The 26836-nt window shown below is 39.9% G+C and overlaps 1 protein-coding gene across 1 annotated transcript in view; it reads left to right on the top strand.

The window, feature by feature from the left end:
• Nucleotides 1-232: 232 nt before the first annotated feature.
• The window catches only part of Tmx4 (thioredoxin related transmembrane protein 4), a 38573-nt gene continuing 11969 nt past the window's right edge, over nucleotides 233-26836 (top strand). The window contains exons 1-5 of the mRNA XM_075962279.1: nucleotides 233-550; nucleotides 10448-10563; nucleotides 20066-20111; nucleotides 20844-20972; nucleotides 24687-24732. Coding sequence (XP_075818394.1) covers nucleotides 387-550; nucleotides 10448-10563; nucleotides 20066-20111; nucleotides 20844-20972; nucleotides 24687-24732 — 501 coding nt within the window. The 5' untranslated portion in view covers nucleotides 233-386. The remainder of the gene's footprint in view (nucleotides 551-10447; nucleotides 10564-20065; nucleotides 20112-20843; nucleotides 20973-24686; nucleotides 24733-26836) is intronic.

The following is a 26836-nucleotide window of genomic DNA, read 5'->3' as shown; positions in this document are numbered from 1 at the left end:
TAGCCACCGGCCACGCTTCCCGTTAAGGAAACAGCCAGCGAAGGGGGTGCTATGGTCGCTTGCTTAAACAGCATCGGGTCGGTCATCTATCTGAGTCTTTTCAGCCAGACAGTCAGCAGGAAGAGCAGGTCGTTGCCTTGGCAAACAGCAGGCGGTTGTCTTGGCAACCGTCCTCCAGCAGCGGGAAACGGAGGCGTGGCCATGGTGGCTGGGCGTGGCCTTGCAGGGCGGGCAGATAAGAGGCTGCAGGCGGCGGTGCGGCAGGCGTGGTTGGGAGCGCGTCGCCCAGCGGGTTGGGCTCTCAGACCTCTGGGAGGGCGCCTGCTTGGCTTGAGGTACCCGGTCCCTGCTCCCTGCCTTCAGTGAGCTACCTCACGGGCGCCACCATGACAGGCAGCCTCTGTGTCCCTGTGCTCCTGGCCGCCTGGCTCGCGGCGGCAGCGGCCGAGGGCCTCGAGCAGGCCGCGCTGCCGGCGGCGGAGAGCCGGGTGCAGCCCATGACCGCCTCCAACTGGACGCTGGTGATGGAAGGCGAGTGGATGCTGAAATTGTGAGTGTGCCTACCCGCCCCGCACGTCGTTTCATCCTCGCGGTGCCCGCCGTCCTCACCGGGTCCTACCCGGGGCCGCGACGCCCCTGCCGGCACCTGCGGAGGCAGGCTGCGGCCTTAGCAGTGAGCATGCGCACACTGCCCCGGGCCGTCAGGCTGCGGGTGAGGAAGATGAGCCAGCGTCCTTCCTCATCCCCTTTCACCATCGCTGTAGCCAAAAGTGTCTTAGAAACGGAGGAGGCAACTTATCCAAGGGAGGAGTCCGGAAGGGAGGAAGAGAACGATATGCTCTTAGGGGTGTACCTATACTAAAAAAGCGCTCAGTGATAGCGTACACCTAGGTGGGTGTGTGTTGAAATAAGCCATTGCAGCGTAGCAAGGAAGAGCAGTTTGGGTGAAATACCAGTTTCCCCTTTGAAGACCTTGAGATGGCATCGTGAAGTAAAAAAACAAAACAAAACAAAACAAAACATACACACGAGTGGCTGAGTTTTAAGTAAGATGTTTAAATCCTGATGCCATTATTTGTAGAGATAGGACTTTGGGGCCGTGTCATATTTGGATTGCGCCAATGACATAAAGAAAAGGCCATTAACAAATAGCCTCCCTTTGAACAACAGGAAGTCCATGAGTGGCCGTGGGTAGTGTCTTGCTCGAAGGTATGGGAAACTGTCAGGACAAGGGAAGGGATTTATGTTGATTGTAGCATAAAATTAACGCCAGGTAAGGGATCACTTGAGAGATGACGTTGACATGGTACAGTCATCTGAATAGACTTCATAGACTCCGTGGGCATCAAAGGAAAATGAAAAATGTCCAGAAACATAATTTATGAGACCACATTGCCATAACCCATGGTCTCAGATAATAAAGATTTACCACTACTGTTTGGTAATTAGTTTTACATTGAAGATCTAGAATCTCCTAAAATAGTATTTTTTTGTTTATTCAAGGCCATATTTTGATTTATTCAATTTAGATTGCAAGCAGATGAATATGGTGTGGATGCCTTCTTGTGAGATCAGGGAAAATATGTAAATTAAAGAACACAATGCGTATTTATTCCCTCAAACTATGGAGATATTTAGATCTCAAAATGGAATGCTTTTGTTAAATCATCAAACCTGTGAAACTGTTATGGCTATGGATATGAATAACCTATTTGGATGGAAGTTAAGTCATATTATTTTTGAGAGAAACTTTTTTTTGTTTTGTTTTAGATAGGGTCTCAGTATGTATTTCTGCCTGGACTGGAACTGGCTTTGTACACCAGAAATCATAGAGATCATCCTGCCACTGCCTCTGACATGCTGGGGTTAAAGGTGTGAGCTTTATGTTAGCAATGTCAGGCTTGCAGTATTTAAGAACTTTGAGAAACTGCTTTTCAGAAGACATACTGTGGCTCCTATCATTTTTTAAAATCCGTTTTCCTGTGTTACTGGATGACATTCCTGATTATTCTTTGAAAAAGTCCAACACTTAAATATAAAATATATTCATGTTCTATGGACCAGTATAGACCTATTATAAATACATTTTGGAGTCTTCTTTCAAAATAGCACCTCCCCCATGCCTATAAGAGAGATGCCACACAAACATGAGGACCTGAGTTCATATCCCTGACACCCATGTAAAACCAGCGTACAACTGTACGTGCCTATAATCCTGGAACTGGGTAGGTGGAGGTGGGAGAATCCCTGGTGCTGTGGTCAGCTGTCTAGTGCATAGGTGAGGTCCAGGTTCAGTGAGAGACCCTGTCTCAAAAATAAGGTGGAGAGCAATTGAGAAAGATACACAATGTTGACCTTTAGCCTACAAACATATTCACAGACGTGCACATGTAAGTACAATCTCATGCAAACATTGCACATCCATAGTAACATCCATACAGTACACATGTTTATATGGCCTCCCAAGCTAGTGCTTTATCAGATGGGCTGGTCTTATAACTGGAGATTATTAGGAGTCTGCAGAAAAAAAATTTATTTAGTTCCTGTGAAGAAGTGTGTTAGAAAGCTTTGTGACCGTATTGATAAAATTTTGACATCATTTTAAGTGGTAGTTCATATACTACCTTTTTTTGTAACTCTGCTTTTATAGCTTGAGTCATATAGTATGTTATAACACAATTCATGCATATATTGGTATTAATCATTTGCTCTTAACCCCTAGTATATATTTGCCTTTTTAAGGAGTCAATATTTGTGGTCGTTGGAATTGAATTTAAATTTTAGAAGTTATTCTGTTTGAGAAATACCAGTTAGAACCAATTTGTGATAATTCACTATTTTTATTTTGAAATGCTTTTACAAAGCTTCAGAATGACTCCATTACTGCTCCATTTCTTTAATGTCACACATTGGTTGTGCACTCCTGCTCTCCTCTCATTTATTTCATGTGTTCTTTTACAGTGGCTGCTCCACAGTTCTGCTCTCTCACTCTAAATGCTTGTCATCTTTAAACACTTTTTAGTCTCTCTTCTTTATTTCTTTTGGTTTATATTACCTTTCATTTAATTACTTTTTTGTGGTTTTTAACACTTGCTTTGCTCCTGGTATATTATTTTTTAACAGTCTTTTTTCATTATAATTTATATTTTTTATTAAGAAATTTTTATTATTTTTCACATAGTATATCTTAATCATATTCTTTCTTTCCTTCCATATCTTTTCAGATTTTTCCTATTTCCTACCCAACAACTTCATGTTCTTTCTCTCTCTCTCTCTCTCTCTCTCTCTCTCTCTCTCTCTCTCTCTCTCTCTCAAAAATAGACCCAAACAAGAAAATCAACAAAAAGTTAAAATCAAAACAAACTAACAAGAAAAAATCAACAACAGCAACAAAACTAACTGAATAAAACAAAAGCGGCAAAAATCCATGGAATCTGTTTGCATGGGGCCTGCCCTGGAGTGTGGTTCATACACTCAGTGGCACTTCACTGAAGAAAATGATTTTCCCTTTCCCAGCAGGTGTTGAGTGCAAGTGGCTTCTTGGGTAGGGCTGAGACTTTTTATCTACTTCTCCATGTTAGGATTTGTTTAGTTTGAACTGTGCAAGTCCTGTGCATTTTCTCAGAACCTTTGTTTTTTTTTTTTTTTTTTCCGAGACAGGGTTTCCCTGTGACTTTGGAGCCTGTCCCGGAACTAGCTCTTGTAGACCAGGTTGGCCTCTAACTCACAGAGATCCGCCTGCCTCTGCCTCCCGAGTGCTGGGATTAAAGGTGTGCGCCACCATCGCCCGGCCTTCTCAGAACCTTTGTAAGTTTCAGTGTCTTATCAGTCTGCTTCCCAGTAGACACTGCTCTCTTGAGTCCTCTACCAGTCATCTACTGCCTCTGGCTCTTTCGGTTCCCATTGGCCCTCATAGATCCTCAGCCTTGAGGGGAGGGATTTGATAAAGACATCCCATTTAGGGCGGAGTTTTCAAGTCTCTTCCTGTGATGTCCAGCTGTGGGTCTCTGTTAATTACCACGTACTGCAAGAAGAAGCTTCTGTGCTGAATTACGAGCAGTGCTCTGATTTACAGGTATTGTAATATATCATTAGGAGTCATTTTATTGCTGTGTTCTTTCAGCAGAGTAACAATAGTAGGGTTTCCCATAGGCCCATGACCTATATAGTCTTAGATTCTTGGCCACTTTAGCAATGTCAGGAACGGGTTCTGTTTCATGGAGTGGGTCTTAGATCCAATTAAAAAGTGGTTGGTTGCTTCTATAACATTTGTTCCGCTATTGCACCAGTATCTTTTCGGCAGGTTGTTGTAGGTCTCAGGGTTTGTAGCCAGGTATTATTGATGATGATGATGATGACAGTTTTCCAGTAGTAAGAAAAGTCCCTTCCGACACCATGTACACTAGCCAGTGGGGTTGAAGCTTCTAACTGGACACCAGCTCAATTTCTCCATGTTTGATTTTATAAATAAGTGGTGTCTTCAGAAGCAGGTTGTGCCTTGATAATAGTCTGTGATGTTTGGGAGGGTCTCTGAGACCCCTGTGACTCAACAAGATGTGCCCATTTCTGGCATTGGTGTTTTTCTTTGTGGTATGTTTAGTTGGGACATTGTTTCCTCATTATAAGGTGACTTCTTTAAAATTCATGTACATTCCACAGCAGATTTCTGTATGGCTTTCAAAAGGCATTTAGTGTTATCTGTCTCTCCCCATAGTTTCTCCTCTAGCCTGTCCTGCCACCCTCTGCCCTAACAATATTCCTGTCCTAATACTGTTGTCAAATATAGCCATTCTCTGTACTGCTTTGCCGTGTCCTCCCCACATCCAAAGAAATGTCTAAGCTGTCTAGACATCCATGTAGCATACTTTTGATTTGCTTACCTATAATATCTCCTGATAAAATATATTTTGAGTGAAATTGACTTACTTTTGTAAAGGAGATTAATTCTTATAAAGCCTAACTTCTGACGTTATTCTTGGACTGCTTATGTTTCAAAGCTGAGATTAGCTACTGATATGCCTTTTATTTTTGTAGGACCTCAAAACGTTACTATTGTATTTCCAGTGTTCTTAATACCTGTAGGGAAGATGTTGACTTGCTCGTGTCAAACAGAATTTCCTCTAGTTTGATAGCTTGCTGTGTTTTATCATTTTAATGTTTAAGAGGTAATTACTAAATGATTGTCATTTTTCAGGTTCAGGGGTGTGGATTTGGGAAAAATGAAGGTGAATGAGGTGCAGCCTTGATTTCAAGGGACCTGGCAGTCTGTTTGCTCTGAAAGAGGTAGTGTGAGTAGCATTTGACTTTTTAGTAGCTACTTACAGAATACTTCATCTATGGTTAGACATTTATCAGTGGTCTTAAATAAGACACTTGTCACTTTGGACTAGGCAGCTCTTTGGTATAAGGGGAATGCTTGATTGACTGACTTTGGTTTAGGCTTTGCTCATCTGCATCCATTAAAGGATGGTCCTGTTCCTCAGGAAACAGGGATCCATCCTTGTTTTCGCCTCTAGTTTCTGCAGATGACAGGCCATGTTGCAGGCTCATTTTTGAGCCTTCTTACCATTTGAATAAATGAATAAATGTCCTACCTTCCCTATAGGAAACCTCCCTTTTTTAGTACCTTGTTTATCTAGCATGGCTCTGACCACAACTGCTAAGTAATAAATTTGACTATTGTATTAGATAGTTTGTTTTACTTTTCCACTGCACTGTAAACTTTATATAGGGGAATAAAAAATTTTCTTTTTTCCTGATTAACTCTAGAGCCTTACTATTAAGTAGCAAGTGGTCAATAGTTTTTGACTAAATGAATGAATAAATAAAAGTAATGCAGCTTAATTATTTCTTTATTGAGCCTTTTGAAGAATATCATTCAAAGAATGTCTTGTGCCATCTCCCATTTGTGTATTGCTTTTTTTTGTGTGTGTGGCTTGATCCTGTTAGTCCCTGTTCTAGGTACAAGGGATGAAACAGTCATTGCCTGCAGGGAGCTCATTATGCCTTTGTGCCTGGGAACATCCCATTCCCTCAATCAAGCAGGTGCTAAGGTTTTCATTCAACTGAAATTTTTATTCTTTATATGCATGACTAAAATGTTAGGCAATGGTTTTTGGCCTTGGTTGTCTCCCACAATGTTAAGGTAAGACTAGGTTGCTGAAGCCACCAAATAATTTAGAATTAGGATTGGGGAGAATAGAGCTGGAAGTGACAAGCTTCCTCCCTGAGCAGTAGTAGTCTCATAGTATCTGAAGGTGCTATGCCAGCTGCCAGAAGCAGTAGTCCTATCCAGCTATAAAGCTAAGACTGTGACAATGACAGCATGTCAAGGTGCCCTAAGCATACAGTAGTTAACACTAATATCCTGGGAGTAACTAGCAGCTATCTAATTAAATTTAAGGCCCACTCTGCCTTGAGAGGGGATTTATGCCTACTACTGTCAGCCTAGCCAATTAGCCAGAGGAAAGTCTGCAGTAGCCACTTTCCTAAGCCAGCATAATTTCTTTTTTTCTTCTGAATAATGCCAAACTTTATTTTTTTTATTACTTTATAAATAATACCATTCAAAATTTCCACTTCCTCCCCTCCTCCCACATTCCTCCTGTTCCCCCTCCCCCTCCCCCTCCAGTCCTAAGAGAGGGCAGGGAACCCTGCCCTGTGGGAAGTTCAAGGCCCTCCCCCTCCATCCAGGCTTAGGAAGGTATGAATCCAAATAGACTAGGATCCCAAAAAGCCAGTACATGCAGTAGAGACAAATCCCAGTGCCATTCTCGTTGGCTTCGCAGTCTTCCCCAATTGTCAACCACATTCAGGGGGTCCAGTTTGATCCCATGCTCGTTCAGTCCCAGTCCAGCTGGAGTTGGTGAGCTCCCATTAGCTCAGGCACAGTGTCTCGGTGGTGGACCAACCCCTTGTGGTGCTGACTTCCTTGCTCATGTTCTCCCTCCTGCTTTTCAACTGGACCTTGGGAGCTCAGTCCAGTGCTCCAATGTGGGTCTCTGTCTCCATCTCCATCTGTAGCTGGACGAAGTTTCTATGGTGATATTCAAGATAGTCATCAGTCTGACTACTGGACAAGGCCATTTCAGGCATCCTCTCCTCTGCCCAGGGTCCTAGCTGGGGACATCCCCGTGGACACTGGGAACTGCTCTAGAGCCAAGCCTCTTGCCACCCCCAAATGGCTCCCTTAATTAAGATATCTTCTTTCTAACCATATACCCTCATCCTTATGTCCACAGATAAGTGTAGCTCTCACCCCTTATCAAAGAGGCTTCGTTTTGCGCAGTGGAGACCATTACAGAAATCCACAACTGATCTTAATGTGGGGGGGCCTAACCCCAACTGATACTTTTTTTTTTAAAAAGATTTATTATGTATACAACATTCTGCCTGCATGTATGCCCACACGCCAGAAGAGGGCGCCAGATTTCATTACAGATGGTTGTCAGCCACCATTTGGTTGCTGGGAATTGAACTCAGGACCTTTGGAAGAGCAGGCAATGCTCTTAACCACTGAGCCATCTTTCCAGCCCCCAACTGATACTTCTGTAACATAATCCCTATACCTGAGGCTCAGGGATTATCACAGATGAGGAGGAAGAAGGATTTTAAGAGCTGGAGGATCAGGACGTCTGCTGTGACATAATGCCTTCTATATATAGTGAGGAAACCAACCACACTTGTTTGGTGTAGTTAAGGTATCGTTTGTTGACACTGTAATTTAATTCATTTTGTTGTAGAACAGTAAGCCTAGTATATCTTTTTTCTTCTTTGTCACAGGTTCTGCTGAGTGTTTGTTAAAGTAATTCCTAAATAAATTGTCTATATCTGTTATCCAATGAATTTCTGTAACAACAACAACAACAAAAAAAAAAAACTCAGAAGAGTGCTCTATAAAATACTAATGAAATTAGAACCAAGACAGAAAGAAATTGCCTATTTTTAGTGAATAAAAAACAGTTTTAGTAAAATTTCTGTTCTGGATATGGTCTAATTATTAGTATTTTTTCTAAAATAAGTACTTTTGACTAGTCTTGGATAACATCCCTATTTATTTTTAAATAATGTAAATTATCAACATGTCTCCCAATTTCATATTTTAAATTTTCTGTTATTTGGCATACTTAATTAGTGCTTTCCTTGTGTTTTAAAGTAGTAGTTAATGTTTGTACAATGAGATTCTACAAGGGCTTGCAGCTGGGCACGGTACATGCCTGTAACCCTGACATTCTGCCAGCTTTGAGGCAGGATGGCTGCTAATTCCAAGCCATCCTAGATTACAAGGGAGTTCAAGGCCATTGTGGGCTCTCATGAACGGTACATAGAAAGAGTCTGTGTCTCGAGAACTAAGAAAGTATAACTCAATGACTGTGCGTATTGCCCCTAGGCTTTATCATAAGTACCTAAAACAAGGACAAAAACAAAACTTTAGTATTTGATTAGTTTATCACTTCCCCCCTTGCTTTCTATTTTTAAAGGCATGACATTGTGTAGGAACGGTGATATCAAGTCTTTTTAAATGTTTCATTTATTTCCTCAATATTTTGACTTTATTTTGTCTTAGACATTCAACTTAAGCCAACTTACTGAATTATGTTTAATTGATAGTGTCCTAAAATTTTTTTCGAAGTGTTTCCAGTGACTTTTTTCCTTTGAATATCCTGTTCCAGTTTTTGAAGATGATCATTTTATTTTAGTGCTTTTATCTTTTAATTATCATTAAACCAAACAAAATGTTTCTTCACTTGCAGCAGTGTACTTTAAGGACATTATAAAAATGTTAATTTTTCTTTAAATTATGTCATGTTATTATTTTCAAGTGAAATTCTACCATATGCTGTTTGTTTGTTGTTGTTTTCACATATTTTATATTAAGTACTGTTCTGGTTATTCCTCTAAGATGGTTTTCTCAATCTGTAGATTACCACCCCTCTTTCAAACCTCTAGCTCCAAAGAATGTTTACGTTATGATTCATAATAGTAGCAAAATTACAGTTATGAAGTAGTGAAGAAAATAATTTTACAGTTGGAGGTCACCACAACATGAGGAACTGTATTAAAGGGTCACAGCATTAGGAAGATTGAGAACCACTGCTTTAAGACCTGTAAGGCTTATTTAATTGAAGTCCTTGCTTTCTGCATTAGTTACCTCAGGTTGCTGTAACAGCATACAGGAGCATATAGATATGTAAGACCACATAGGAGGCTTGAAAGAACCGAAATTTAATCTTTTGTAGTTCTGGAGATCAAAGGCCTTCGGGAGTCAAGGTGTATCATGGTTAGTTTTCTTTGGATTATCTGTTGGACTGCCCCTTCTGTACTGTTCTTAATTTCTTGTGGCTGCTGGTGTGTGCTGTGTGCTTCTTATGTCTCTTTAGCTATAGCCCTTGCATCCGAGATTGTATGGCATTCTTCCTATTCTCTGTGTCAGAGCTCCTTCTTCCTCTCATAAGAATTTTACTAGATGTAGGCTCCATCTTAAATAAGGCGATCTATTCCTAAGATCTGTAATTCAGTTATCTGTGTAAAGACCCTACTCCATATAAAGTCACATTTGCAGGCACCAGAGCTAGAATTTGAACATACTGTTTTGGAAAAATAATTTAGTTCACACACTTTACAAGCAGATTCAACACTAAGAGAAAAAAAAAACTCAGCCATTTGTGTGTTTTACCTTGGTTTTCTTTAAGGCTGTTGTAGGTGCATTCACTTCTCTTACTCTGTGCCAGACTCTTTACATATACCATTTCCCTGGTACATTGGAACATTTGTTGACCCTTTCTTGGCTGTTTGTTCCCTAAGGTCTTTCCATAGATGTTCCTTTCTCTGCAGACCTATATGAGATGTAATTGCTTGTTTCTAGTTGAAAAGTACGTGTAAAATGCAGATATGGCTTGAAGGCCCAGATATTTTTAACTTTTTCTTTAGAAAAAAATCTTGGGTAGCTTTTCTCCTTTTGGAAAAGGTAAGAACTTTCACAGGATTTTACAAACTTGGAAACATGCTAGGAGACCCAGTAGTGACAGGTCTCTGGTCTCTGCCTATTGCATTTGTAGCTTTGAGAGATCTGGAATTAGCTTGGCTAGTACTGGTACATCCTTGAAAGTTATTTTACTTTGAGTACTCAGAACATACTTGCCTCAAAGATCAAAGCTACAATGAAAGGGATAAAACTTGATTCATTTATAAAAATCACATGGAGGAAATGTTGTATATGTTAAGATAATTCTTGAAAAAAATTCTCATTTTTTGATAGAATTAATATTTGTATATAGAATCAATCATAAGAAGGAAATACAGTCTTGTTTTTATATGTCAAATGACTTTGGACACCTTGCTTTTATTCTCCTCTTTTGTTAGGAATTTATTTTTGAATAGTGTATTAATTTTGTTTATAGATTTTGCTCCACGTATTTTGTGTTGATTAGTTCTTGTGATTTTACAGTTATGCCCCCTGGTGTCCATCTTGCCAGCAGACTGATTCTGAATGGGAGACGTTTGCAAAGAATGGAGAAACACTTCAGATCAGTGTGGGAAAGGTGGATGTCATTCAAGAACCAGGTACTGTAATGTGATCTTTAGATGGGAAAGTTTAGCAACTGCTTTCTCAGAAATTTTCATGCTTGTAGAAAATTTGCCAAGTAGGATGTTAAATTTAACAGCTTGAAGCAACAGACCACATTTTGGCTTCTCTGTATCTATGTATGTGGGTGTTTGCCCATATACATACATATATATGCATACAAACACACACACACACACACACACACACACACACACACACACACACACACACATATATATACACAGATATGCATATTTGTCATTTATTATTATTACTGTTTGTTGATACATTGACAGTAAGCTGTAAATACCATGATAGTTCAGGCCTCATTTTCTTTAGCCTGTTAAATCTAGTTTCCCATTGTGTTTTGTATAGTTTTTCTGAGCCATGATCCAATCAAGGTTAATAATTTGGATTTTGTTGTTACATGTTTTTAGTTTCTCTCAATCTGGAATTTTCCCCTGTTTTTAATGATATCAGTATGCTTCAGAGAATACACCATGGTTTAGAGACATTTTCTTAAGACATTATCTTCTGTTTCTTATAAAGTAGGAGTCGAGATGTGATATTGCTGAGGTACAGACAGAATAGGTAGTGCTGTGACTTCAGGCTGCCTTGCATCACAAGGCTCTCACTGTCATTGTGAAGTTGTGCGTGGACACCTAGCTAAACCAGAAATACTAAATATATTAAAAATGAGGAAACAACCCCTCCCTTTTCTTTAGTGAATAATCTGAGAGGTGATACTTTGGGGTGTTAAGCTTTGTGATGTTCTTGCTTAAATTGGATACTGCATTTTGGGTTTTAGATTGGTAAACTCCTGAGTCATTCCATGTGTCTGTGTTAGCTATAATCGATAAACAGAAAGAATCACCTTTTTCCTCAGGAGACAATTTTAAATTCTGAAAAGATAAACACATTAAATTCATATTTATAGTTTAAAAATAATTATCATACATAAGAACAAAAGTTAGGCTTCATAATAGAAATCTTTAAAATATAGGTGTTCCCAATTTTTAGTAGTATTTTTTTGTACTAGAATTCTTTTTCTAGCTACTGCATCTCTTTAGAAGAGGAACACAGCACCCACAATTTGTTTTAACTTCTTAGTAGATTAAGTCAGTATAAACTTGTGTAAGATCCAGTAGGTGTAATCTATGATGAATTAATTAAAAATGCAGCTATTTTCTTCATATTTCCAGTCACTTGGTCTCTCCTTGTGAATTCAGTGTGATTTAAGTTACAAGATATAGTCTTTCTACATTAAACTCATTTTAATGAATCTCAAAATTCTGTGGTAGATTTTTGGTTAAGTTGTTTCCATTAGAAGTGTCTTGAAGTTGGGTGGTGGTGGCGCATTCCTTTAATCCAAGCATTCAAGGAGGCAGAAGCAGGAGGGTTTCTGTGAGTTTGAGGCCAGCTTGGTCTATAAGAGCTAGTTCCAGGACAGGCTCCAAAGCTACTGAGAAACCCTGCCTCAAAAAAGAAAAAAAAAATAAATGAAAAAGAGTCTTGAAAACTAATAATTCAAAACTGCTGAGAAACCCTGTCTCAAAAACCTAAATAAATAAATAATTAAATAAATAAATAAATGAAAAAAAGTATTGAAAACTATTATTTTGAAACTACCACATACTGTAACTGGAGGTTTCTCATCCTGCCTGGTTCCGCAGCTGCTTTTAAAATAACCACCAGAGGCTTAATATTAATTACAAACTGCTTGACCTATTAGCTCAGGCTTCTTACTGGTTGGCTCTACATATAAATTAACTGTTTTCTAATAATCTGTATATCACCATGTGCCCCGAGGCTTACTGGTAAAACTCTGACATGGTACTCAGCTCTGGTGGCTGTTAATGTTTTTATGGACTCTGCTTTCTCCTCCCTTCAGTTTGGCTTTCCCTCCTGCCATAGGCCAAAATAGCTTTTTTATTAATTAATGGTAATAAAACATATTTGCAGCATACAAAAGGGCTCTGGCATCAGCACACAAAATGATTTATGTCTTTTTTTGTATTGTGCTGCAGTTATATTTTAAAATGAAAGTTCAATTGAGAAGTCATGCAGGAATTTTGGAAGACTATAGACAAACTTTGTGTTTTCTTTTTGCAGTTTTAGGGGTGTACCTCCTTTTGTAATTTTTTTCTGTTTTGGGGGGTGGTGATGGCAGAGGAGTGTGATATTGGAGGCTAAAGCCAGAGCCTTAAACATGCTAGTAAGCATTGCCATGAGTTGTATCTCCAAGCCTCTTGTTAAACTTCACTTTTTAATTCTGAGAACTGGTTTGTGTTGCCTAGGATGACCCAGAACCTTCATGCCAAGAGAATTTTTGCCCTAACCCTAATTCTAACCCTAACCAGGATTTGGGTTGGGGTCAGGGTTAGGGAAACAGTCCTTGACCTCCAGTTTAGCTCTGGGGCATGCACCCTGAGAGGGAAACAGGAGAAACAATTGAAAGACCTCCAGGTACTTCTTGAGGAAAAATTCAAGGAAGCAGAAAGCGTCTGTAGGGTTAGGGCTAGGGCTGGAGTTAGTGTTAGAGTTGAGGTTAGAGTTAGGGTTGGCATTACAGTTAGGGTTGGAATAAGTGTTCTGGTTATTAGACCTAGCATTGGAATTAGTGTTGGGGTTAGAGTTGGGATTAGAGTTAGGGTTGGCATTAGGTTAGGGTTAGTGTTGGTTCAGGTTAGTGTTAGGGTTTGAGTTAGTTTTAGGGTTAGGATTGAAATTAGGTTTGCTCTTAGAATTTAGTTGTAGGGTTGGATTAAGTGTTAGGGTTATGTTTTGTTTTGGTATTAGGTATATAGCTAGGGTTTGCATTGGTCTTAGATTTAGGGTTTGTGATACGGTTTGTGTTAATTTTGGCATTAAAATTAGGCTTCTGGTTGTAGTTAGGGTTATGGTTGGCATGAGGATTAGTGTTAGGTTTGTAGTTGGGATTTTTGCTTGGATTAGTGTTAGGGTTGGTGTTGGACTAGTGTTGAGGTTAGGGATAGAATTGGTATTAGGGTTAGGGTTAGCACTAGTGTTAGAATAAGGGTTGGGGTTAGTGTTAGGGTTTGTGTTGTATTTAGGGTTAAGGTTATGATTGTGGTGAATGAGGTATGGATTTATGGTAATGATAGTGTGTGATTATGGTTAGGGTTAGACTTGGGGTTAGGGTTGTGATTAGAATTAGGGTTTGGAGTTACGTACTGAGTCGGGTAAACATTCTGTTACCTCCAACTTAGCTCTGTGGCATGCCTCCTGAAAAGAAAGCTGATGAAACAACTGTAATACCCTTCTGCACTTCCTCTTGTAGGAATAATTCTCATAAGCAGGAAAGTTGACTATTTGGGTTATGGTCTGGGTTAGGATTAGATTTAGGGTTATGGTTAGGGGTATTATTGGAGTTAGAGAGTTACAGTTAGGGGTTAGTGTCAGTGTTAGAGTCAGCATTATGGTTAGGGTTCTGGGGAGGCTTGGGGTTAATATTCGTGTTAGGGAAACAGTGTATTTCCTCCATTTTAGCTTTGGTGCATGTACCATGAGAGCAAAACTGAAGAAACAATTGAAATTCTTAGCGACACTTTCTCTGGAGGAAAGATTTAATGTTGGGGTTAAGGTTGAATTTAAGGTTAAGGTTGGGGTTAGGGTTAGGATAGCAGTCCAGGACCTCCTATTACACTCTTGTTCTGTAAGAAAGTCTATAAACTTGGTAGTTCCTCTGGTAGTCAGTCTTTTGTAAGGAATGAGTGGACAGAGGTTGCCTAATCTCCCCCGAGGGCAAGAGATCTAAGTCCCTGGGAGTTGCAACTGGCACAGAAACCATAGATAGGTTCTACTTGCTTACATGCCTTATTCTGCCTACTTTCTTAAAGCATCCTGAACCATCTGTCCAAGGCCCATCACTGCTCACAATGAACTTGGCTCACCCTCCCATATTAATCATCAGGTAAAAAAAACAAAAACACCTCAGGTTTGCCCACAGGCCTGGCATTTTCTCAGTTGAGGTTCCTTCTTTCAAAATTACTCTGACTTGTCAAGTTGATACAAAACTATCTAGCACAGTGAGTGAAGACAGGCACATGGGTGACTTTGAAGCACTCTGCATGGGTGATACTGTTTTTATGGCTGTGTAGATGGAGCCTGCTTCCCTAGTCCTCTTCTTATATACTCTTCCTTCCCCAAGGCCACATTCAAGTAGGACAGAATTGCCTACAACTGATTGGGTGGAGTGGCTGCATCATTGGGTAAGGGTTCCATGATCCTCTCAGCCCTTCCTTCTGTGAGAGAACATCAACAATCAAACATGCGCAGCAGGGAGGGCCTTTGCAAGTAGATAGAGCTGGATTCATGAAGATGGTGGCAGTTTGGCTTGGAGAATAGTCTTGTATCACACTCTGGCTTTTCTTTGCTTCTTTTATTTCCTGTCCTTCTCTTCCACAAGGGTCTGTGAGTCTCGAATGAGGTGACATAGATGTCTGACTATTCTCTCCAACTTTAGCGCGGCACTGATCCCCTGTGCCCTCTCTCAATTCCTCCATCTTTGCAACATGAGTGTTGGCAAGTCTTTGTGGGTATTCCTCCTATGAAAACATGTGAGGAAAAGGACAAAAAATGGGAAATGGATACAGCATTTAGATACCAAGGACAAAAAATGGGAAATGGATACAGCATTTAGATACCAAGGACAAAAAATGGGAAATGGATACAGCATTTAGATACCAAGTAGTAATAACCTGATTACAGACACTACAGAAATGTTGGGCAGTGGATATTTATTTAACAAAGCAGTAGCAGCTGCTTCTTCATTAGGGCCTAGGACATCACTGGCCACAGGTTTTTGTCTGAGTTTCAATTATTAGATGTGAATTTCTCCCTGTAGATCAGGCCTTAAGTCCAATCAGAAAGTTTGATCTGTCCATAGCTACTTCTGTCACTATTTTATTGTCTGGCCTGTATTATCTCCTACTGCTGAGAAAGACTACCTTAGCAGCACCTTCCAGCACTATAAAAACAACTTTGCGGGGAAGTCCCATTTCCAATTCTAGTTTTACGTCTCCAAGTCCTCAATCCAAACTATGTGATGTCTTTAGCATTAGCATCTTACCATCCAGTTCTGGAACGAAACCAACAGCAATGGCAATAGTCTTTATTGGTGTTTAGAAGCCTCTGAGGCCTGTTTGACTGCAGCTTTTCCGTTAGATAACTCACCCTAGTATTAAGATTCCTAATTAAGGCTGTTATGGTTTCTAGAGACTTTCACCCCATGTTCTTATACTCTGAAGACCCCATTTACCATGCAGGCATGCCACTCCATAGCACCTACAAGAAGTATGCCATCCTGGGATATCCCATCATGGATATCTCTTGCTCAGCTGACCTCAACCTTAGTGACATATCCTTCACCCTTCATACTGCCTACATCACTACTCCACCCCTAAAAGGCACACCAACCACATGCCACCTGGGGACAGAAAACTTGGTTAAAATAGCCCCTGCAAATGCTCCACCCCTTGAGCAGTGTAGGTTCAGCTGCCATTCTTACTCCCTTAGCAGGAACAATGGCATTCTTCCCAAATGCAGCTCTGATTTGGTTATAGTTTCCTGTCAGTGTGGCAAGAGAATTTTCACCCTAAGTGGGACTAGGAAACTTCTACCCCTCACACTGCTTTCTAAGATCCCAATGACTAATCAAAGTTCGATTCTATCAAAGTTTACCTTTGGGGACTAATTTAATATAAGGCTTACTAACAGAGCAGTGAGTGAAGGGTTCCAGGCAGGAATGTAGATGACCCTAAAGCAGCCACACTAGAAGGTCTACCCACTGCAAGGATGGTGACTCCCTCATGGCTGCGTAGGTGGAGCCTATTTCCTTAGTCCTTTCCTGTCTGTATGCTGTAGCCCTTCCCTAAAGCAATTAGGACAGAATTCTGTACAACTGATTGGGAGGATTGGCTGGATGTCCCACCCCACATTCTGTGAGGGAGCATTACTAGTCAGCAAGTCCAGCCAGGATAATCATAAATATTATGTAAATATAGATTTGTTCTATAGAAATGATGAAAACAGATTGTTCATGTTATTAAAAACAAAGCATTAGTGCATCAAATTTTAAGAGACCTAGGAGATTTAAAATTTGAACAGCTCTATTTGCATAGATACTTGATTTTTTTCCATATTCAGCAAGAGAGGTAGGTAGAAATAATAAGGGTTAAAAGGATGTGTGTTATTATTTCATGCTATAAGGTGCCCTGGTAAATATAATTGGTTTGCAAAGCAGGGCAGGGAGCTATTTTGCAGTCATTATGAGTCAGGTTTGCTGCTTGCTGTTTTTCATATAATGTCTCTCTGAGGCCATGGTTGTGACCAGTTGAACTCTCTCCCTTTGTGAGAACACTGCCTGGGTTCTTCATCCAGTTATCTCCATTAACTACCACAGTTCCTCACACAAGGCCATGGACGCAGACATGATCCTAGGCTATAGCTTGTGATCAGATGTCACCATGTCCCCAGGTAGTAGCACAGACCACTAAGTTCACTAGGGTAGTCCTCAGACATCAGTGTGGCCCCAGCTGGTTGCCCAAATTCCTGGCATTGGCTTGCCCTTCAATGGCATCAGGAGCCATGGACATTAACTCAGACCCCGAATGCTGTAGGGCCACGGACCCACACATGGCCCTCAGCAGCAGCTCAAACCAGGATGTCATCATTTCCCCAGGTGGCAGTATAGGCCAGTAAGTTGGCATGACCCCAGGCAGCAGGTTTTAGGTGGCGGTCCAGACTACAGACTTCTGCATTCCCTTAGTGGCAACAGGAGCCACAGACATCACCTCATGCTCCCTCAGCTGCTTCAGTGCCTCTGATCAAGATAATGGCTTTTAGACATAAAGCAAAGAAAAACCAGCCTACAATCCATAACCCCAGAGAACATAGACAACAAAGAGAACACTAGAGAGATACAAACATAGATCTAAATAGGAAGGAGAAAAAGATAAGATCTTCTAAGTAATTTGGAAGCATGGGGATCACAGGACAGGGTAGAAGGGGAAAGAAGAGGAAGAGAGGGGAGTGGAGAAAAATGTATAGTGCAATAAAAACAATAAAGAAAAAAAGATTGCCTCGACAGTATCCCAGGTCTGGAAATGACCCGGACTGAGGTGGCTAGCAGGCCATTCACATTAGCCTCTTCCTCACCACTCTCACCTCTTCAGAACTTGCCTCTCTCTGCAACCCTTACTGACTCCACCTCTCTCTCGTCCACTTCTGCACCCTGTGCCTGCTCATCACAGTGGTGTCTGACTGCCTGGCACCATAGGTACCGGGAAGTACTTGGTTGAGGCATGCCCCTGCCAGCCTCATGGCATGGTGCAGAGCTGTTACTGTGTCACTGCCTGGGTCTAGAATAGCTGGGCAGTTCCTAATTGACTCCTGCCCCTGCTAGCACATAGCATGGCAGGCTCCTTCTTTCTTAGTATCTTACTAAGTCTACGTAATGCTGCCCATATGTGCAAGAGTGTGAGACCATCTACTGTAGTATGGACAACCTACCAGCAGACAACACCCTGTAATGAAGTTTGTGTTGTTCATTTTAAGTTGACAGTTGAGGTAATTAGTTAATACCTATAATTTGTTGAGTCCTTCACTATATGTAGAAACTGTATTATGTTCTTAATTTAACCCCAGAATTATAAACAAACATTAATATACCCATTTTTTTACAGATGAATCAGCTGAAACTCAAAAAGTTTAAAGATTACCTAAACCCATAAGCTAGTAGGGAAAGGTAGTATTAAAGTTAGATCTTTACTGTCGGACAATGGTCTTATATCCTGTAAAGATTTGTCACTTGTGTTGGTTTATTAAAATGCTGATTGGCCAATAGCCAGGCAGGAAGTATAGGCAGGGCGACCAGAATAGGAGAATTCCAGGAAGAGGAAAGGCTCAGTCTGCAGTTGTCACCCAGATGCAGAGAAAGCAAGATGAGAATGCCTCATTGATAAAGGTACCAAGTCATGTGGCTAACACAGATGTGAGAGTTAGTTAATAAGAAGCCTGAGCTAATAGGCCAACCAGTTTATAATTAATGTAGACCTCTGTGCGTTTCTTTGGGACTGAACAGCTGTGGGACCAGGCAGGACAGAAACTTCTGACAGATCTTTTTTTTTAATTTTTGTAAAATTAATTTAATTTATTTACTTTACATCCCATCCACAGTTTCCCCTCCCCCTGTTCCCTTTCCCCATTTCTCCCTCACCATGTTCCCCAATTCATTCCCCCTCTTGTTCCTGTTCAGAAAGGGACCGGCCTTCCATGGCTATCAACAAGGCATGGCATGTCAAGTTGCATTAGGACTAAGCTCTTCCCCCTGTATTAAGGCTGGGCAAAGCAATCCAGTATGAGGAGTGGGCTCCTAAAACCCAGCCAAAGCTTTAAAGATGGTCCCTGCTCCCACTGCTAATAGTCCCACAAGCAGACCATGCTACACAGCTGTTATGCATATGTCACACACACTTAGGTTGGTCCCATGAAAACTCCTTGGTTGTTGGTCCAGACCCTGGAAAGCCCCTAGTTGTTTCTGTAGGTTTCCCTGTGATGTCCTTAGCCCCTCTGGATTGTACAATCCTTCCTCCCTCTATTCAGTAGGATTCTCCAATCTCAGCCAAATATTTGGCTGTAGGTCTCTGTATCTGTTCCCATCAGTTACTGGATGAAAGCTCTCAGATGACAATTGGGGTAGACACCAATCTGTGAGCATAGCAGAATATCATTAGGCATCGTTATGTTGGCATTTTTTTCTCTAATCGTGTTTGGTTCTATCCTAGGTCTCTGGGCCATCCAGTCTCTGGGTCCTGGCGCTCCAGGCATAAACTTAGATCTTGCTGCTCTATACTATATTCTTTTAACTTGCATACAATACCAAGTTGGGTTTTATTGCTGCAAAAAGACACTATGACCACAGCAACTCTTCTAAACTCTTCTAAAGAAAACATTTAATTGAGGTGGCTTGCTTATAGCTTCAGAGGTCAGTTCACTGTCATCATGATGGGGAGCATGGTGACATGCAGGCCAATAGGGTGCTGGAGCTGAGAGTCCTACATCAGACTCAGAGGCAACAGGAAGTTGACTGACTATCACACTGAATGAAGCTTGAGAAAAGAGACCTCAAAGCCCACCCCCACAGGGACACTCCCTCCAACAAAGCCACACCTCCTAATAGTGTTACTCCCTTTAGGGGCCATTTTCTTTCAAACCACCACACCAAGTAATACATAAACCAGAAAATTCTAGGGTGACACCTGGAACATAACATATGTGTGTACTAACTGGAAAGTATTAAGAAATACGTGACTAAAGTTTTTTCCCTTCAGTCAAAAGATAATAATTGTATCTCAATAATTCCAGAGGTGTTTGTTCATGTGATCACAATAGCAGTCTGAGGATGCTTTTTTCAGCACTTGGGTACTTGAGTTACTTTGAGCTTAACTTTAGCTGTTTTGTTTATGCTTTTCCTAGGTTTGAGCGGCCGCTTCTTTGTCACCACTCTCCCAGCCTTTTTTCAGTAAGCATTATTAATTTATGACCTTAAAAGATTAGAATTCAGCACTGTAGGAGAACAGGTCAAGTAGGTGGTGGTGAACCATGCTAATGAGAGGTGAAGGGAAAATGGCAGAACAAAGTTCCATTGTCATAATGCTTGGGGGTCATTCAGGATACAGGCCAGGCAGGTTCCATGGAGTCATGGGAACAGGACTCCCAGTTTCACTCAGTAGTATGAGGAGAACAAAAGGGAATGTGTAGACTCTTCCTTTGGCTCCTGTCTGGGACGAGAAGCTGAGAAAAGGAAGGCTTAGAGGTGAATGTGAGATGCATGCTTTGATCTTGATCGTGAGCTTAGAGACTTGGAGGACATAAATTTGGAAATGTGGATATATTATTTGTTAATATTAAAACAGTGGCTATTTTGCTAGAAGAAATAAAAATAATTGGTTGTAAACATGCTAGCAAATGAGTTGACTGATTAACTATTTCTGGAGATTTAGCTTATAGTTGCAGATTACATAGTAATGAAAGAGAACATTCAATGGCTTGAATTAGATTCAATGGCTTGTGTTAGATTAGAATTAACACATGACTTCTGGTTTATGTCTGGCTATAGGTTTTTGGTTTTTTTTTCATTTGAGCTAATTTAAAATTCAAGAAGAGTATGTGTGTGATTAATAATTATTTTGATTATTATTATAGAATACCTATTTTGATTTTTTAAATTTCTGCTTGATTTTATAATCTATAGTGCAAAAGATGGGATATTCCGCCGTTACCGTGGCCCAGGAATCTATGAAGACTTACAGAATTACATCTTAGAGAAAAAATGGCAATCAGTTGAGCCTCTTACTGGCTGGAAATCACCAGCATCTCTAACGTAAGTTATAAATAAAGTGCTATTTGTAAAATAATAAGTCCCATGTTAATGTGTAGACCTCACAAGTCTAGACTTTTCTTCATATTCTTTTCTCTGATTTAGTCTGAATATGCTTATGCTTGGTCCACCTAGTGTTTCTGGTTTTGTGACCCACATATTCTGCAAATTGTTTTGGTGCAGTGGGTATTGATTGAGTAGCTGGATTGAAGGGACGTGTTAACAGAGAACCTTTCCTCCAACTTTCACTGCATGCCATGCCAACTGTTTCCTCTTTACAAATGTGGTCTTTAGTGCTGGTTGCCATTAGTTGGAAGGGCAAATGTTTCTTGAATTATAGTACCCTTGGGGATTCTTGTGTTCTGGTGATGCTTTTGACTATCTGGTACTATGTTTCTGGGGATAGTTTTTGATAATATTTAGTAAGGTAAATAAGACTGAACTGTAATAACTCATTCCACATTTGGCTTTAATTTTGAGTGGGAATATTAGTAAATAGTTTCATTTTGCATATACAGATGTAAGGAATATCCTTAATATCATAGAAGCAATGCAATGTAATGTTTCATCTATCACATGCACCTATGTTAGTGCCCAGGCAATATGGAGCTTATCCTAAAAGTAGCTCACCTCTGGCATTTCATTCTTCAAATAACTGAATACTGATTTTTATGCTAGATACTGTTCTAGGAGCCAGGTATTTATGACTTCATTAGACTGACTCACATTTTCCACTCCCTTTTTTAGATGACATAAAGTTAGTAAACAAGATAGACAGATCATTTGGATGGAGCTCTTTTAAACAATAGTCTGTTTTCTTATAAACAGCCTGGAAAATTTTGGGTCTTGGGGCCTACCTTGAAGAAGTGTTAAGAGAGGTTGCTCTGAAAGGAGCACTGGTGTGGGATTCTCAGGATACAAGAAGCTGTGGCCCAGATAGGAGGACTAGCGTAGTCCTAGAGTGACTGACTACCCATAAGTCTCCATTAGGGAAAAAGCTTTATTGAGTGCTTAAGGAGCAGCACAGTGGCCGAGTGCAGCACTGTGAACGAAAGGAAGAGAGCCTGAGTTGAGTAAAAGGGAGGACCTGGGCCACAGTCAGGAAGAGGTTTTTCTTTTCTTTTGTATGTATGTACAAAAATAAATTAACTCTTAAGAGGAGATATTGGAGAGGACAAGACTACGTGAGGAGAGAGCAATTAGAAAGTTTTCACAGTGTCCAACTTAAAAGGAGCAACTTACACCAGGGTGTTGTGGTGGAGATGGAAAATGACTAGGTTTAAAGTTGGAATTGAAGATAGAATTGGTCAACATGAGAGGGAACATTTACAAGAAAAAGATCTCTGGGAGTCCTGTTGAATTTTTTGTGGACCTTGCTATTTCCCACATCAAGATTCTGCTATACAATTAACTCTCCTCTATCAAAAAACAACCCCCCCCCCAATACCACCACCACCAACAACAACAACAAAAAAGAGGCTTTAAATTTCAGAGGAAATAAGGGTGGCGTTGTGTAAGCAGAGTCTGTTCTTTTATTTTCCGGCCTCCCAGGCCTGAATAATCACATCAAAACCATATTAATTACAACACTGGCCAGTGGCTTAGGCATATTCTTAACTAACTGTTATATCTTAAATTAACCCATTTCTATTAATCTGTGTAACACCACGAGGCTGTGACCTACCGATAAGGTTCAGGCGTCTTTCTCCTTCAGTAGCTACATGGTATCTCCTTGACTTGCCCACTCTATGTATCTAAGTTCGGATTTCCCGCCTGACTTTATTCTGCTAAGCCATTGAGCAAAACAGCTTTATTCTTTAACCAATAAAAGTAAAAAATATATAGAGGAACATCCCACTGTATCCATTGTATGGATTGTAGAAAAGGAAAGGAAAGGGGGAAGTGATACAAATGGATTTTAATTAAAATATTATAAAGAAGAAACTGCAAGATATCTTAGGGATATTAAAACCAAGATCATGGTTTTCACTCAACATTCTTCTAGGATGGAGGGGAAGGGATTCCTGAGCCCCCACCCCTACTGAGCTATGATGCGCTGGACTCCTTTGCTGAAAGAGTCAGTTTTCCTTCCTTAAGGGTGTGACTCCTGGTGTGTCAAACACACTCCAGTGGATGGCCCCACACCCAGCGGTGTATGACTGACACAAATTGTAGTAGATGGGTCATAAAAAAAAAAGAAAAAGACCTGAAGCAAGGGGCAGTAGGGAGGTGGGGATGTATCTAGTAAGAGTTGTGGGTGAATATGATCAAAATTTATTGTGTGAAATTCTCAAAGAATTAATAAAAATATTCAAAAGGAAGAAGAAAAAGATTGTTAGCCTTGCTAGAGGTCTAGACTTTGTAAAGCTATTAAGCTGAGTGCATGTGATAGTTCCCTGTGAAGAATTAATGAACACAATTGTAGAAGACTTTGACAGACTTTAAAACCTTAGAATTTTACTTAGGAAGTAAAATAGAAGTGTGTTTGTCATAAATCTAAGACTCACTCAAAGTTAACAAATTAAGTACTAAGCAAGTCATCAAAAGAAAAATTGAGGACCCATGAAATAACACAGGAGATAAAGATACATGGCCCCAAAGTTTGATGACCTGAATTTGATCTCTGGGTCCCCCGTAGTGGAAGGGGAACATCAACTCCAGCAAGTTTGCCTATGACTACTACATGAAGCCCACCTGTGTATTTACACAACACACAATAAATGCATGTAATTAAAATTAAAAAAAGAAAATGAAAAATTAGTGCCAGTGAGGCAGAAGGAAAATCAAAAGTAAAACATTTTTTAGAAACCAAATAAAGATGCCAAAGAAAGAAATAATAGTTATTTATGTCCCATGATGCCAGGAGGCAAAGAAAGATGGTCTCTGACTGGGACGTAGAATGCAGCAGGGTGACATTGTTGTGACCTTTGCAAATAGTGGTTAGCCAGATTTAAATGGTTTCAAGACATACTACTGAAGAAATTATAAGAGAGGACTGCTCTTTACAGAATTTTTTTCTGAAGTTTGAGGGTCATGTGAGGGATAGGGTTGCTCAGTTCAGAAGATGGACGTGACATCATGCTAAAGAGACCTATTGGGTAGAGGTAGAGTGATTGCTAATGCAGGAAGAAGGGATGGCAGAAAGAATCATGCCATCAACAGGACACAGGATTAAGATCCAAGTCACAGATTGAAAAATTGGTCTGTGTTAGGTCAGGTAGAGTTTGCTGTTGATACAAAAGTGATATGGAATGGATCAGTCTCAAATTTGGTGGTAGGAAGATGAGAGTGATCACACAATGGCTTCTGATTTCACTGTGATGTGCAAGGAGTGCTTGTTAGCTGTCAGTGCTTGTTGAGGGAGGATGTGTGGGATTGGAAGGGAGGAAAAAGCAGATGAGCAATTACGGCATTTCCATCTGGAAAGATATATTGGACAGTGTTGAGTGTTCACTTTTCAAACTCACCAGGATATGTTGTCTTTTTACAGATATAATTTGTTCATGATTGTGGATTTTTGTACAGTAAAGGGATAAAGGGGCCAAGGATTTGGAATGTGTTTGCAGTTTACAGCAGAATAGTTCAGAAATTGACCATGAAGTCTAACCTTTTTGAGAATTGAAGTTTTGATGAGTACAGGCTCAGTGAAGGTATATTGCTTGGCCTGAACTTTGCTTGGTTTTGACTGTCTGTGACCAGAGTTCTTCTCTTTCTTAGGATGTCTGGAATGGCTGGTCTTTTCAGCATCTCTGGCAAGATTTGGGTGAGTACTTTTAAACTATATTATATTTGAAGATAGATTTTTAAAATAATGTAAAAAATAGCTTTTAAATATAGGAAAATGAAAATTTATAAGTACTTTTTATAATTCTATTTTTAAGCCATAAAACTACTCTAGTTTTTGGTTCATCATAATAAAATGTGTTTATAGGAAGGCATAATTTGAAGTGGTTACCATAGCAGCCATGTCAGAGTCATAATTTTATTAGATTGGTGATTAAGTCCTTATAAAAGGAAAAAAGATTATGAGATGTGGTTTTATGTTATTTCATTGTTCCCTTGGAAAATCTCTTTATAGATCAAAGATTGTCTAGGCAGGCATGAAAGTCATTCTGTGTGTCTGGAACAGCATAGTATGGTCTGAGAGAAGTTTGGTTTTGTAAACAAAGCTTTCTTTGAGCAGCCATGCTTATAGTGTCTGCTGTTTTTTGATTAGGTTGCACTGCAGTGATAGAGTTGTGTGGCTGTCACAGAAACCAGGAGTTGTGCCCACTCCCTGTTGTGTGTGTTTGTAGAGTGACACATAGTCACTTCAGTGTTAGAACACTTACTTAGACCAAATGTTTAATTATTTGTTTTTAATATGTCTATTTCTGTCACTTCTCTGTAGGAGCTTAATACCATAGATTGATCTTGTATTGTGTTTGAATTGCTTGCCTCCTGGTTCTAAATAACACAATGCTTTAAACTTACTGTTTATTTTTGAACTAATGCTAATAATAGAAGACTTAAAATAAAATTCTGTAGCAGTTTGTGTGTGTGTGTGTGTGTGTGTTTGTGTGTGTGTGTGTGTGTGTGCTATTTGTGTATATGATCTCTTGTAATCTAGATTGGGACATCTCTCATCTTTTCTTACGTATTCAGAAATGTTCATAGCGAGTCATAGTGAGATGAAGTATAACCACAAGGCACAAGGTCCCTTTTTTGAAGCCTAGAGGAGCCTGTTAGATTAAGTCTTGTAGATATTCAGAGACAGACTAAAAAAGGGGACAAGGAGCCTTGGCTACCACGGAAGAAGCCTTGCTGACTGCTCCCATGCAAGAAAGATATTAAGGGGATTCTGGAATGGTTGTGAAAGGGATCATGGGCTTGTTCCTGAACTCCTAAAGAGTATACCTCCTCTGATACAGGTGAGCTCCAAACATGGTCTGTCCTTTAGAGCTACTGCAGCTTTGATTGAGACCGTGTAGTGCTGGCTGCAGCACTTCAGATGTCTAGAGTTCATGGAGGACTTGATCTGACTACTTATAGAAATAACCTTATTTCTTTAATGATCATTTCATTTAGTCCCTTCATGCAAATCTATATGTAGCAAAAAATGGCTCTAACTGAATCATCTGGCAAAGTACTTAATAGTATATAAAGTTTAGGATAATCAGCTGATATTTTAAAATACTCTCAGTAAAATAGAGTAGGATACTTTTATGTAATGAACGCAGATAACATTGAGCAAGTATCAGTATTTTGGCCTAAGGAAACATGATTAAGGAGACAGAAACATAAAAATGTAAAGTTAAACTTTATTTCTTATAATTGACTACATATATAACTTCATAATACCACAATTACAATCATTCATAAAGGTCTCTAAGGCCATTGTGAACTCAAAGTAAGCAGATGGAATTTTATATCTGTGATTGTAAAAAAATTTTAGTCCTTAGTAATAATTATGTAGTCATTAGTCTTCAGTAATAATTAATTACCTAAGAAAACCATAGTGTTGTAGAATTTCTTTTTAAATAGATCCCTTGAAGGATAAGCTGATATAAGAAACTTGAAGTGAAACTTAGTAAAATAAGATAATGCTTTCAACTACTAAACAGTATGAACCAGAAAGCAATGATTCAGAGGCAAATAACTTTTTTCTACTTTAATAACTCACTTAGAAATTAAGTGTTTTAATTATTTGTTTTGGAGAAAAGGTGTATGACGCCGTGCAGAAGAGCTTAAAGCTCACATTATTCATCCACAGTTTGTTCATTCCAGCCTCATGAGTAAAGTAAAGCAGCAGGTATTCATAAAGCAAGTTCAAAAATACTTCCATGAGTCAGCCTAGAGACTGAGTGACCTTTAGTGTTCTCTGTCTT

Source organism: Microtus pennsylvanicus, chromosome 2, assembly GCF_037038515.1.
Source record: "Microtus pennsylvanicus isolate mMicPen1 chromosome 2, mMicPen1.hap1, whole genome shotgun sequence".
NCBI lineage: Eukaryota > Metazoa > Chordata > Mammalia > Rodentia > Cricetidae > Microtus > Microtus pennsylvanicus.
The sequence above is the reverse complement of the archived record's forward strand: the minus strand, read 5'-3'. Positions and strand labels throughout refer to the sequence as shown.